The sequence below is a fragment of the Fundulus heteroclitus genome, chromosome 1 (assembly GCF_011125445.2).
Source record: "Fundulus heteroclitus isolate FHET01 chromosome 1, MU-UCD_Fhet_4.1, whole genome shotgun sequence".
Classification (NCBI taxonomy): domain Eukaryota; kingdom Metazoa; phylum Chordata; class Actinopteri; order Cyprinodontiformes; family Fundulidae; genus Fundulus; species Fundulus heteroclitus.
Genome location: NC_046361.1, coordinates 43,803,420 through 43,818,221, shown reverse-complemented (window position 1 = coordinate 43,818,221; position 14,802 = coordinate 43,803,420). Strand labels below are relative to the sequence as shown.

The following is a 14,802-nucleotide window of genomic DNA, read 5'->3' as shown; positions in this document are numbered from 1 at the left end:
GTGGACAGGTGAGAAAAAATATTTGGTGGACAGGTGAGAAACAGAACATTTGGTGGACAGGTGAGCAACAGAACATTTGGTGGACAGGTGAGCAACATAACATTTGGTGGACAGGTGAGCAACATAACATTTGGTGGAGAGGTGAGCAACAACACATTTGGTGGACAGGTGAGAAACAGAATATTTGATGGACAGGTGAGAAACAGAACATTTGGTGGACAGGTGAGCAACAGAACATTTGGTGGACAGGTGAGAAACAGAACATTTGGTGGACAGGTGAGCAACAGAACATTTGATGGACAGGTGAGAAACAGAACATTTGGTGGACAGGTGAGAAACAGAACATTTGGTGGACAGGTGAGCAACAGAATATTTGGTGGACAGGTGAGAAACAGAACAATTGGTGGACAGGTGAGCAACAGAACATTTGATGGACAGGTGAGAAACAGAACATTTGGTGGACAGGTGAGAAACAGAACATTTGGTGGACAGGTGAGAAACAGAATATTTGGTGGACAGGTGAGAAACAGAATATTTGGTGGACAGGTGAGAAACAGAACATTTGGTGGACAGGTGAGAAACAGAATATTTGGTGGACAGGTGAGAAACAGAACATTTGGTGGACAGGTGAGCAACAACACATTTGATGGACAGGTGAGCAACAGAACATTTGGTGGACAGGTGAGAAACAATACATTTGGTGGACAGGTGAGAAACAGAACATTTGGTGGACAGGTGAGCAACAGAACATTTGGTGGACAGGTGAGAAAAAATATTTGGTGGACAGGTGAGAAACAGAACATTTGGTGGACAGGTGAGAAACAGAACATTTGGTGGACAGGTGAGAAACAGAACATTTGGTGGACAGGTGAGCAACAGAACATTTGGTGGACAGGTGAGAAACAGAACATTTGGTGGACAGGTGAGCAACAGAACATTTGGTGGACAGGTGAGAAAAAATATTTGGTGGACAGGTGAGAAACAGAACATTTGGTGGACAGGTGAGCAACAGAACATTTGGTGGACAGGTGAGCAACATAACATTTGGTGGACAGGTGAGCAACATAACATTTGGTGGAGAGGTGAGCAACAACACATTTGGTGGACAGGTGAGAAACAGAATATTTGATGGACAGGTGAGAAACAGAACATTTGGTGGACAGGTGAGCAACAGAACATTTGATGGACAGGTGAGCAACAGAACATTTGATGGACAGGTGAGAAACAGAACATTTGGTGGACAGGTGAGAAACAGAACATTTGGTGGACAGGTGAGCAACAGAATATTTGGTGGACAGGTGAGAAACAGAACATTTGGTGGACAGGTGAGCAACAGAATATTTGGTGGACAGGTGAGAAACAGAACATTTGGTGGACAGGTGAGCAACAGAATATTTGGTGGACAGGTGAGAAACAGAACAATTTGTGGACAGGTGAGAAACAGAACAATTGGTGGACAGGTGAGCAACAGAACATTTGGTGGACAGGTGAGCAACAAAACATTTGATGGACAGGTGAGCAATAGAACATTTGGTGGACAGGTGAGAAACAATACATTTGGTGGACAGGTGAGAAACAGAACATTTGGTGGACAGGTGAGCAATAGAACATTTGGTGGACAGGTGAGAAAAAATATTTGGTGGACAGGTGAGCAACATAACATTTGGTGGACAGGTGAGCAACAGAATATTTGGTGGACAGGTGAGAAACAGAACATTTGATGGACAGGTGAGAAACAGAACATTTGGTGGACAGGTGAGCAATAGAACATTTGGTGGACAGGTGAGAAAAAATATTTGGTGGACAGGTGAGCAACATAACATTTGGTGGACAGGTGAGCAACAGAATATTTGGTGGACAGGTGAGAAACAGAACATTTGGTGGACAGGTGAGCAACAGAATATTTGGTGGACAGGTGAGAAACAGAACAATTTGTGGACAGGTGAGAAACAGAACAATTGGTGGACAGGTGAGCAACAGAACATTTGATGGACAGGTGAGAAACAGAACATTTGGTGGACAGGTGAGCCACAGAATATTTGGTGGACAGGTGAGAAACAGAACAATTTGTGGACAGGTGAGAAACAGAACAATTTGTGGACAGGTGAGAAACAGAACAATTGGTGGACAGGTGAGCAACAGAACATTTGATGGACAGGTGAGCAACAGAACATTTGATGGACAGGTGAGAAACAGAACATTTGGTGGACAGGTGAGAAACAGAACATTTGGTGGACAGAAGAGAAACAGAACATTTGGTGGATAGCTGAGAAACAGAACATTTGGTGGACAGGTGAGAAACAGAACATTTGGTGGACAGGTGAGAAACAGAACATTTGGTGGACAGGTGAGCCACAGAATATTTGGTGGACAGGTGAGAAACAGAACATTTGGTGGACAGGTGAGAAACAGAACATTTGGTGGACAGGTGAGCAACAGAACATTTGGTGGACAGGTGAGAAACAGAACATTTGGTGGACAGGTGAGAAACAGAACATTTGATGGACAGGTGAGAAACAGAACATTTGGTGGACAGGTGAGCAACAGAACATTTGGTGGACAGGTGAGAAACAGAATATTTGGTAGACAGGTGAGCAACAGAACATTTGGTGGACAGGTGAGAAACAGAATATTTGGTGGACAGGTGAGAAACAGAATATTTGGTGGACAGGTGAGAAACAGAACATTTGGTGGACAGGTGAGCAACAACACATTTGGTGGACAGGTGAGAAACAGAACAATTGGTGGACAGGTGAGAAACAGAACAATTTGTGGACAGGTGAGCAACAGAATATTTGGTGGACAGGTGAGAAACAGAACATTTGGTGGACAGGTGAGCAACAGAATATTTGGTGGACAGGTGAGAAACAGAACAATTTGTGGACAGGTGAGAAACAGAACAATTTGTGGACAGGTGAGCAACAGAATATTTGGTGGACAGGTGAGAAACAGAACATTTGGTGGACAGGTGAGCCACAGAATATTTGGTGGACAGGTGAGCCACAGCGCCCTCTGCTGCCACACCTGTGCCTCCTTGGTTCTATGATCCACCAGAACGGTGGGTTCTGGAACCACTGGGCCTGTAATCTCTGGGTTCTTCAGCACGATAACAGGAAACGCTTCACATTCGACTCTACAGCTGTTTATGGTGGAACCAGGGTCTGAGAGGATTTCTGCTGGAGCACCTCTTTAACCTCTGTTTCAGTCCAAGGTTCTGGTTCTTTGGAGAACCTCCTGGTTTGCTATACTGCAAAACACCAGCTGACCATGGCTGATGTTTACAGAACGTCAGACGCTGTCCGGTTCTCCTGACTGAAACCAGAACCCCCCCCCCCCCCCCTGTGTGAGGTTGTTACCGTTGTCGTTTCCTGTTGAGTCTGACGCCGAGCTGCTCTCTGATCGCACATTATCGTCTGGAAGAAGACAGAAAAGCTTCAGGATAACGGCAGGAAGGGTCTGCTTTCCTGTCAGCAACAGTGGCAGCGGTGGTCTGTGGGTTACCTGTGGGTTACCTGTGGGTTACCTGTGTGAGTTACCTGGGTGTGTGTTACCTGTGGGTTACCTGTGTGTGGGTTACCTGTGGGTTACCTGTGTGTTACCTGTGTGTGTGTGTTACCTGTGTGTGTGTTACCTGTGTGTGTGTTACCTGTGGGTTACCTGTGGGTTACCTGGGTGTTACCTGTGGGTTACCTGTGTGGGTTACCTGTGGGTTACCTGGGTGTTACCTGTGGGTTACCTGTGTGGGTTACCTGTGGGTTACCTGTGTGAGTTACCTGGGTGTTACCTGTGTGAGTTACCTGGGTGTGTGTTACCTGTGGGTTACCTGTGTGTGGGTTACCTGTGGGTTACCTGTGTGTTACCTGTGTGTGTGTGTTACCTGTGTGTGTGTTACCTGTGTGTGTGTTACCTGTGTGTGTTACCTGTGTGTGTGTTACCTGTGTGCGTTACCTGGGTGTGTGTTACCTGGGTGTGTGTTACCTGGGTGTGTATTACCTGTGAGTTACCTGTGTGTGTGTTACCTGTGTGTTACCTGTGTGAGTTACCTGTGTGTGTATTACCTGTGTGTGTGTGTGTTACCTGTGTGTGTGTTACCTGTGTGTGTATTACCTGTGAGTTACCTGGGTGTTACCTGTGTGTTACCTGTGTGTGTGTGTGTTACCTGTGTGTGTGTTACCTGTGTGTGTATTACCTGTGAGTTACCTGTGTGTGTATTACCTGTGTGTGTGTGTGTTACCTGTGTGTGTGTTACCTGTGTGTGTATTACCTGTGAGTTACCTGTGTGTGTATTACCTGTGAGTTACCTGTGTGTTACCTGGGTGTTACCTGTGTGTTACCTGTGTGTGTGTTACCTGTGTGTGTATTACCTGTGTGTTACCTGGGTGTTACCTGTGTGTTACCTGTGTGTGTGTGTGTTACCTGTGTGTGTGTTACCTGTGTGTGTGTTACCTGGGTGTGTTACCTGTGTGTGTGTTACCTGGGTGTTACCTGTGTGTGTGTTACCTGGGTGTTACCTGTGTGTGTGTTACCTGGGTGTGTTACCTGTGTGTGTGTTACCTGTGTGCGTTACCTGGGTGTGTTACCTGTGTGTGTTACCTGTGTGTGTGTTACCTGTGTGTGTGTTACCTGTGTGTGTGTTACCTGGGTGTTACCTGTGTGTGTGTTACCTGGGTGTGTTACCTGTGTGCGTTACCTGGGCGTGTTACCTGTGTGTGTTACCTGTGTGTGTTACCTGTGTGGCAGCCTCTGTGCACGGTCCTCTTGCCGTGGTGCGTGTGCGTCTGAGTGTGCGTGCTGTTTTCAGAGTCGCTGTGTTTCCTCAGAGCTGCACTGAATAAAGTTTTTCTGGGTTTGGCGCGCTGACCGTCTTCATCCTGCTAAAACACGAAGAAAGAACGTTTCGGATCAGAACCGGATTACGTCTGTAGACCCCCGGGTCCATTATACGGGGCAGTGAACCAGCTGATGGGCTGAATTCTGCTCTAGGTTCCGCTCTAGGTTCTGCTCTAGGTTCTGCTCTAGGTTCTGCAGTGACGTGTCCAGATACTGACTGGATCAGGACAACAGAACCTTAAACCTTCAGATTTCCCCCGGTTCTGTCCCACAGCCCGTCCTCACGACAATCCTCGACCTGTTTGTGATTCTGTTATCGGTTAGTTCTGTCTGGTCGCCTCAACAGGAGTGTAAATTTGTTGATGTGGTTCTGTAATCAGGTGTGATGGTGAAGAACCATCTGGACCACCAGGCGTCACTTCCAGATGGTTCTTTGTGACGGGACATTCTGAACACAACAAATAACGCCTCCAGTTCTGATCAGACTCCAAACGTGTTGATACCAGAACACAGAACCTGAAAGCTAGCTGGTCCCCAGGTGTCCCATCATCACCTGAACGCACCGTCACGCAGCTGCTCACCTCCACTCGACACTTCCTGTTTCCCTGACGGAACGTCCCACCTCGTCGACGAATGCAGGGTGGCTTCTCCCCCGCCTCCAAGGGGAAGTCACTGGGGACTGCACCTGTCAACTCCTGACCAATCAGAGCGCAGCACACACACCTCATGTTACATCACATGAACTTGCAGCAGCACACCGTGACTGGACCCATCGCAGTTTATTTTCTGCTATGACATCACTCACCGCCTCCTGGAGACAGATCCGCCTGAGCTCAGCCAATCGTGTGCTCAACAGTGCTTGCAGGCTCCGCCTCCTCTCCTGCAGCTCAGCCATTCGCTCTTTTTGCTTCCTGTTTGGACAGGTGAGGGGCTCTGCACACAGGTGAGTCAGATTTGAGATGCATATGAGAAAAGAGATGCTCAAGTGGGACACATGGGAGACAGACAGATTTAACAATAATAATAATACATTTTATGTACAAGCTCTTGTTATAAATTCCAGGTCACTTTACAAATAAAAACTAGAAAAAATAAAATAAAATGAAGCCAAATGTGTTATATGAAGCAGTTCTGAAATAATGAGGCTGACACACAGGTGTGGGGGAGACTATGGAGCTGTCAATGGAGAGAGAATACTACTTTTGTTACTAAAATAATGAGCTCAATAAAATCACTATTTAATTTTAGGAACTTTTAATTAAACCAAAACTTTAATTCTGACACAAGGAGGTGATGTAGCAGAGCTGGAGTCCAGAACTGGGTCTACTGGGTGTCATCTGTGTAGCAATGAAAATGATAGATGTAAGGAAAACATTTCCAAGGGAAGAAGATAAATGATGAAGAGTTGGGGTCCTAGGACCGCCCTGAGGCACAGCAGTGACAGGAAGACAGGAGTAGAACCAGTCAGGGTGGGTGGAAGTGACGCCATGCGAGGATAATCTGCTGAGGGGTACGGCGTGAGAAGTTTTAACACGCACAGCTGAATGCACAACAAACACGCTGGAGACACATGAATGACACAAACTCTAAAACACAAAACACATCCGACAAAAATGCTGCAATTCCAGAAAAAAATGAAAGAAAAATGATGCAAGTATTAAAGACAACAGCAAGTTAAAAACAGCTGCAAACTGTAAAAAACAGACCTGCACCAGACCACTAGGAGGAGTAGAGGGACTTGGTAAAGACGCTGATATCAACGACCTACATAAGCTGATGGATGACACTGTAAACGATTACAGGTTTAAAAAAAAGACACGAGCGAAAACATACCTGAACTTTCTTGTTGTGACGGTAAATTAAATGTCTCGTACTTTAAGTAGACCCAAAGCGCTGCACCCATTCACACCCTGCCGGTGGTGAGCTCTGCTAGCAGCCACAGCTGCCCTGGACCAGACTGACGGAGGCCAGGCTGCCAGACACCGGCGCCACCGGACCTCTGACCACCGCCAGCAGGTGATGGTTAGTCTCCCTGCCTTGCCCAAGGAGACAACGGCAGAGACGGTCGGAGCGCGGAATCGAACTGGTAACCCGCCAATTGCAGGACAAACTCGCTAACTCCTGCACTACTGTCACATCAATGTCTTGACTGAGGGCCGGATCCCGTGTGTCTTGGTGATCGGCTCCCCCTGGTGGCCTGGCAGACCTTTTAGAGCGACTTTGTAGCTTTTTCAACGTGTTGTTTGGTTCTTGCAGGATTTTTCTGTTGCAGTGCCTTTGGTCGTTTGTGGCATATTTGGGCCGAGATTATTCTAGTTGCTACGATCTGATCCCGATTTTCTGTTGTAGGGGTGCTAACTGAAACCTTAAGGAGAGTGGGAACATGTGGGCAAGGAGTGAATAACAGAAGTTATGAAGGGAAGGCGAGACGAGAAGCAGGGCTGCAGGGATAGAGTCAGATTTACTGATGAGGGCTGACATTCCTGACATGTTGGAAAGGGTCTGACGATAGGAAGAAATGACAGATGCTGAGAGAATAAGAGGTACGAGCAATAATAATTACAGGTATGGGTCGAGTACAGGTGTGAAGGTGGCAGAATATTGCTGAACAATGAAAACAACGTTTTAGGGGAACAGTTTGGGTTTTCACTGGAGTAGGACGCCGTTTAAACCATCCGCACAATAAAAGTTCCTCCTTTGTCTCACCAGGTGCTAAAATGAGTTGACCTTTGACCTCCATGGCACGTACACCCCATGTGACCCCACGTCCTCCGTCCTCCTCCTCACTCGAGTCCTGGTTCACCTGTCCACAGACCCTGACTCACCTGTTGAAACACCAACACCAGATCAACAACGCTGGATACCTGCTGGAACGTCTTCAGGTGTTCCCCACCTTCTGACTTCATTGAATCTCCAGAAGTTCAGACCTGTGGCCATCCAACAGGCTGAGCCGCAGCCACAGGTGAGGCGCTCAGGTGAGGCGCTCAGGTGAGGCACTCAGGTAGCTCCCATTGTGCTCTATAGGAGGGTTCCGGGAATTAACCTGAAAGGAAAACCACAGAAGAAGAGGAGTCACAATATCAGAATTAATACAGTTTTAGCGGAGATAATCAGATTTTCCCCCAAACGTCAGTGGAACACGATGTTCTTGCTGACATCAAGTATCAACACTGCATCTGAACTTCACAGGAACCTTGAAGTTCCTCCTCCATCTGTTCTTCATCATCAGAAGCAGAGAGCTTCCTCAGGTCGGCCCCTTTTAGGGGAAAAGCTGCTAGTTCGGACCCACCTGACACCAGCTTGATCTGTCAGTGGAGCAGCTAGGCTACGGTGGGCTGATGCTTCTAGTTGAGCTCAGGATTCTCAACATCAAAACAAAACAACTTCAATCCAAACATGAAGAAAAGAACGTTTATCTACGATCCGTCCGTCAAAAATCAGACCAGAGGTATTCCTCGGTTGTCCGGTGAGCCTGGCGAGCTGCTGCTGCTCCACAAGCTGCCTGGGAACAGGAAACTGGCCGCAGGAAACAGGAAGAAGGAAATGAGTGACGAAGAGTCAGGAAAAGAGCCGAGAGGAAGGAGGGGGACAGGACTGAGAGCCGGGTCAGAAACAGAATCATTTGACATTATTAACCTGAACCGGGTTCTGAATCCACCATAAAACCAACTAAGAACTTTTCTGAGGTTCGCTTCATTTGGCTCTGGCTCTTGAAAGTTCAGTTTGGGTCGGGTTCTATACTCAGCTCTGGTTTGGTGGAGTTTGTCCGGTTTTCTTGCAGATTTCTGGGTCCTGGTCTGAAACAGGAAACTGAGCTTGTCTCCTTCCTGGCGTTAATCTACCTCCTTGAATTGTTTGGAACATCCTTTCAGTTATTTTAAAATAAAAACAGAGCGCAGATTTAAAGCAGCACTGTTACTTTTAGCCACCAGGGGGCGGTAAACCCCTAACTTCCAGGTCTAGCGCCCCTGAAGGCCACTGACAGCACTGCACTGTCCCAGATTTTAACAGCCTCCCTCCGTGTTCTGGAGTCTGGTAGCAGAGCAAACTGAGAAGTCATGGAGTTTAAAGACGAGGCCACATTCCCCTCTAGATACCCTCAGAGTCTCTGATTGAAACGGAGAGAGAGAAGAGGAGGCAGAGCCAGGGGGAGAGGGAGAGGGAGGGGGAGAGGGAGAGGGAGGGGGAGCTCCAGGAGCCGTGGAAGAGAAGGACGGAGGAGACAACAGGTTCCATAAAGGCTGCAGGAACCTCAACAGAGGAGAAGAGCTGACATGCAGGTCTGTGACGTATTTACTGGATTATATTTTGGCTCGAGGATGAGAAAAGCAGAAGGATGTAAGGTGAGCTCAGAGTGCGTTACAGCGGCGCTCTAGGTCACATGACCCATTCAGAGCCGGATCTGCACCTCTCAAGTTTCATAGGCGAGTTTTTGAATGACTCAAATTAAGCTAAAACTTGGGTCAGAACTTCCACAGTGCTGCTTTAATATTCACACAGATCCAACTTACTCCTGAATCTGGACATCAAACTCTCAGTCGGAGCGAAGACAGTAACAGGTGGAAACAACAAAACTGGAGAATGATCTGGAAACCAGAATCTGTGCGTAAATCTGAGACAACAGAATATCGGGTTGTTTTAGGATCCGGTCCAGATAAGCTGTTCTGATGTCAAACACGTAGTGAAACGCTACGGAGAGACCGGCATTAAGCCAGAAGTCTTTCGTCAGTCAGGATTCAGTCTTAAATTCTGGATCAGGAAACAGGAAATAGTCCCAGTGCTGGATTCTCCTTTAAAGGCGCAGTTAATGAGAACCGCACATCTCTGGCTTCACTTCTGTTCTTTCTGATGTTCTGGGAGCCGTCCTCTAAATCTGCAGGCTCCATGGTTCTCATCAGGTTCATTAGCATGCACTGGTGATTCAGAACCAGAACCGTCTGGGTTTGTGGAGGAGCTGCTGCTCACAGTTTCCTCTGGGACTAATAAAGTATTCTAAAATTAAATCATGTTCTTTGTGGCTGCTCGCTGGGGGCCCTGGGCCCCGAGCGGTCCGATCCTAGAATCGGCCGTGCTCGTTGACGTCAGAACCTTGGACCTTAAACTAGAGAAGCAGAAACGAGGAGCAGGTGATGGTGAGCACAGCTCCACCTGTGCACTGCACACCTGTCCTCATGGACCCGCGTATGAATCTTCAGGTCACAATCAGAACCGGGACAGAACCAAACAGGTCCGGCTCAGGCTGGTCCAGGCCAGACTGACCCTGCTGCTGCACCTCCACTTCCTCTACACCGTCAAAATAAAAGCCCCGCCCAGAGATAGCTTTGGGTTCTTATGGAACTGATCCGCAGATTATTAATTTAAAAACAATAATAATAAAAAGTTCAGTTAAATCGATCTGCCGTTAAAAGCTGTAAACTGTGATTAAGAAGATGAACCGCCATGTTTGCCGGTTTAATTAAAGAATAAGTTTAAAATGGTTCAGAGAACGTCTGCAGAGAACCTTCAGTCTGCAGCTCACCATCTGTTGCCATGGTTACCGGCTGTTGCCTTGGTTACCTGTTTTTAACTAAAAAGCTCCTAAACCTGATAAAAAACTAAAAAGCTCATAAAAGCACTTCAGAGAAGGAGAAGAACCGACCTTCAGACAGAATCCAGCAAAATTTTCTGATTAAGGAACCAGAGAGGAACCAGAAGCCCGGGTGTTCTGCTACCAGAACAGTACAGAACAGCCCGGGTGTTCTGGTACCAGAACAGTACAGAACAGCCCGGGTGTTCTGGTACCAGAACAGTACAGAACAGCCCGGGTGTTCTGGTACCAACACACTCTGAGCTGCAGCAGCTGAACTTCATTAAACTCCTCCTCCTCCTACATTTCCCATGATGCATCTGAGTACAGCACCAGCTGCTGTTACTGCCGCCTGGTGGCTCCATTCAAAGTGAAGGCAGGTTCCTGTCTGAGCAGCACCTCGGGAACGGAGAACCTGGAGAACCTGGAGAACCTGGTTACTGTTTGGAATCCTGAAAATCACATTCAGACTTATTTTTCCACCTGGTCCTTCAATGAGTTCAAATTTCTAACACTGGACAGAACCAAAAAGCCCAAAAATGGTTATTTAAAAAAATGAAATAAAAATGATGGAGCTGAGTTAGACTCATAACCATGTTGATTAATAATGAAGCATTATTGGTTGTCATACCATGGTTAGCATTAATTTTTCATTAGCGTCACTGTTTGATAATGACCCATATGACCCATAATTAACATTAAACCCAAATTCTTCCAAAGGGACTGATACCAAAGCCCTCAGACTCTGATACAAACCTTTGAATCTTCACCTTTTTTTATTTTTTAATCTTTTGCATGCTATGATGTGAATAAAACAACGCCACTGTAGCCCTTATTCGTGTTTATCTGTTATGTGTAGTCTTAGCCAGAGTGGCCAAAAAAAAAGTTTAACACGGTAGAACATGAAGAATCTTTGAAATTCGTAAAAACTCGTCGCTGGAGCCAGAACCGGAGACATTAGAAACTCCAAAAGCTCAACCTTTCTCTGCGTTGGAACTTTTATCTGAGCAGCTCATTACGGGTGTTAATCTGCAGTAGGGTTAGGTTACTGGTTACTGGTTACTGGTTAAACCAGGCAGGGATAAACTGAAGCGCCCGCGTTAGATTTAAAGAGACAGCACCAGAACGAGTCGCTCTCAGACGCTCCTCAGAACCGGGGAACTGGAGGGGCTTTCAGGCTACAGCAGGGAGGAAGTCAGTTACCTGACTCCGCCAGATAGATTTGCTCTGCATATCCATCTGGAAACCTTCCGTTGAAGTAATTTTGGGAAGGGGCGAAAATACTGGTTAGCTGATTGGCCTATGTTGGTGATAGACGGGCCAAATGAACCAATCAGATTCGTCGTCGCTCTGTTACGAGCGACGACGAAAACACAACCACAAGCCAAGCTACTCTTGCTGCTGCAGGTAAAGGCTCGTTAGCTCAGCAGAGAAATACTCTGTAATTCCGATAAACTTGCTCGATAGCCACGCTAACGCTAGTTTCATCGGCTGAAGCCGCCATGTTCTTTAGACTGAACTGACGCGCTTCCCGTTGCGTCACACCTCAACCCGCCTCAAAGCCAACGCTGATTGGACGTTCGTTTGGTGAACGGCTCCAAATTTTCTTTAACGGAGAGTAGCCAGACTGATCTGCGAGTGAAACCTTGAAAGCTCGCGAGATCAGGATGGTCTCACAAGGCTAGGAAGTCAGCGCCCGGGGAACAATCTGGGGTTAAGGGTCTTGCTCAGGGACCCAGAGTGCCGGGACCGGGGATCGAACCGGGGACTTGCATCCTTCTGAGTGCAAGCACGCTGCTCTGACCACTAGGCCAACCCCCCCCCCCCCCCACTAGGCCAACCCTCCCCAGAAAAGCAGGATGTGTTCCTTTTAAAGCTCATTTAGCAAAGAAAACCAGCTGTGGTGACGTTCTGGTTCTGGAGATCCGCTCAGTCATGTTCTGCAGGTTCCCTCTGCAGGTTCCCTCGTTCTGCAGGTTCCCTCGTTCTGCAGGTTCCCTCGTTCTGCAGGTTCCCTCTGCAGGTTCCCTCATTCTGCAGGTTCCCTCGTTCTGCAGGTTCCCTCTGCAGGTTCCCTCTGCAGGTTCCCTCGTTCTGCAGGTTCCCTCTGCAGGTTCCCTCGTTCTGCAGGTTCCCTCGTTCTGCAGGTTCCCTCATTCTGCAGGTTCCCTCTGCAGGTTCCCTCGTTCTGCAGGTTCCCTCGTTCTGCAGGTTCCCTCTGCAGGTTCCCTCTGCAGGTTCCCTCGTTCTGCAGGTTCCCTCGTTCTGCAGGTTCCCTCTGTTACATCCAGCAGCTGTTGGATCCGGGTCAAAGTTCTTCAAACCTGTTCTCTCCTCTGGTCCTGGGTTTATTTAAAATCTGGACGTAAATCCGACTCAGTGTTCTGGTTTATTTATCAGTACTCGTCACTTCGGTCTCACAGCAGAACCTTTTGAATGGTTCTGGACTCAGTGCTGAGGTTCCAGTCTGTTCCGAGTTTAACTGAAACTAATGAAAACATTTTAACACTTATTCTTCACAAACTGACCAGCAGAACCAGAACCATGAAACCCAAACAACTTCAAACTAAAGGTCTCCAAGCAGATTGGAACCATCTGTCAGAACCTGCAGGTTCTGAGAAGAACTTATCAGACAGAACCGCAACTATCACCACAAACTGAAACCAAAGTCAGAACTTCCCTGTGAGAAACAGGATTTATCAGAACACTCCTCAGCTTTGACAGAACCTGTGTGAGCCTTTTCAGACCCGGTCCAAACCCAGCGGCGTGTGTTCTGCCTATGAACCCATGAGCACACCAGAGCTTCGGCCTCTCTCTGCAGCAAGTTCTGGGAGTAAGCTGACCCAGAACCCGGTTCTGAAACCGGGTCAGCGAAGGTCTGAAGGGACCTCACAGAGCAGGAGAAACCTCTCTCTCACACACACACACCAAATGCTTGGGGGTGAGAGGTTATTGGCTGGCTGCTGCAGCTCTCAGCCAATCAGAGCTCAGGACGGGCTGTTGGGATTCTGTGTTGTTGCCGAGCAGAAAATACGCCTGACCTACATCCATCACACACACAGAGCTGCTCCCAGGCTCAGAGGCACTGCGGCAGCTCCAGCAACACATCACGGTGGTTCTGATGTGAGCGCGGAACCAAAGAACCGACAAGCAGCACACAACTACACAATGAGAACCTCCATCACGTGCAGCACGGCCCCAGCAGGGACGTTCCACCCGCAGAACCGTCTGCCTGCTGCCGGTTCTGCTGTTCTGCTCACACCGCCGTCGGTTCCAGTCACAAAAAGCACTTTTCTATGTGCTAGATCGTTCCAAGCAGCTGTAGCAGAACCGGCAGGAAAGTCCGGTTCCAACGGATCCGCTCCGGGTGATCAAAGGTCTCCAGGTACCTGTCAGCAAGAACATCCCAGGTGTTGATCAGAAGGTGAGCTGAGAGTTTAATACGGACCAAAGAACTCACTGATTGGCCTCAAAGAGAAACGGAACAACATTCATGGACCGACGGAACCAAGATTGCTGCTTTTGGGTCTAGGAACCCCAGTTTTCACCACAAACACGTTATTAACGTCTTAGAACCACAGTTCCTCCCAGCTGACTAGAGAAACTTTGAATGATGGGTTCTTAGCGCTGCGGAACAACACGGTTGGTTCCAGATATCCTGCGGTACCCGGGTCCATGATCGGTTCTTAGCGCTGCGGAACAACACGGTTGGTTCCAGATATCCTGCGGTACCCGGGTCCATTTGGAACCAAAGGCGGAAGAGGAAACGACCAAATAATGACGATTGGTCCAGGTGTGTCTTTATTATTCTCACAACCAGAGGGGAGGAAATGTGGTTCTATGGCTCCAGTAACTTAAATCTGGCCCAAACCTGGAGCGGAACCATAAAAGTCCAGGAATAATCAGAAGTTTTCAGATAATATACAGTTAAATAAAATAAACACTTGATTCAACATGGCGCCCTGAGAACTTCACTTCCTGGAACCTTTGAGTTTTCAGCTGCAGGTGAGCTCAGATCACCTCTGGGGCAGCAGAGCCCGGCTGCGTCCGGACCTCCAGAACCGCACCCCGGACCTCCAGAACCGCACCCCTGACCTCCAGAACCGCACCCCTGACCTCCAGAACCACAGGGCCTCCATACCTTCAGACTGTGAGCGCTAAGCGGAGATCTGGAGGGATCTCGGTGATCTCCCAGGGAGACGCTGATCAGCTGAGTGTGGTTCTCCACACGGCGCCATCAGCTGCTTTCAACCCACCCTGGTCTGCTTCCATGACGACGCTTTGAGGAACCTCTGGTCCATTTTACCGGTTCCTCCTTTGTCCAGAACACAGCCCGGTTCCTTTACTGATGCTGACTCTTGCCTTGGTTCTCCAGGGACCTGAGGTTCTGCTAAACAACAAGCAGC

The 14,802-nt window shown here is 48.1% G+C and overlaps 1 protein-coding gene across 4 annotated transcripts in view; it reads right to left on the bottom strand.

The window, feature by feature from the left end:
- Window positions 1-14,802, bottom strand: part of si:ch211-169p10.1 (FERM domain-containing protein 4B) — a 29,014-nt gene that overhangs the window by 11,976 nt on the left and 2,236 nt on the right. The window contains exons 1-7 of one of the 4 annotated variants that reach the window (XM_036143959.1): window positions 8,120-9,501; window positions 7,724-7,873; window positions 7,537-7,655; window positions 5,636-5,763; window positions 5,412-5,525; window positions 4,730-4,874; window positions 3,357-3,413 (exon numbers count right to left, since the gene is read on the bottom strand). In XM_036143959.1, coding sequence (XP_035999852.1) covers window positions 3,357-3,413; window positions 4,730-4,874; window positions 5,412-5,525; window positions 5,636-5,763; window positions 7,537-7,570 — 478 coding nt within the window. In that variant the 5' untranslated portion in view covers window positions 7,571-7,655; window positions 7,724-7,873; window positions 8,120-9,501. Of the gene's footprint in view, window positions 1-3,356; window positions 3,414-4,729; window positions 4,875-5,411; window positions 5,526-5,635; window positions 5,764-7,536; window positions 7,656-7,723; window positions 7,874-8,119; window positions 9,502-14,802 lie in introns of those variants that run through there. The other 3 variants (XM_036143946.1, XM_036143952.1, XM_036143963.1) reach the window with 3 other exon arrangements.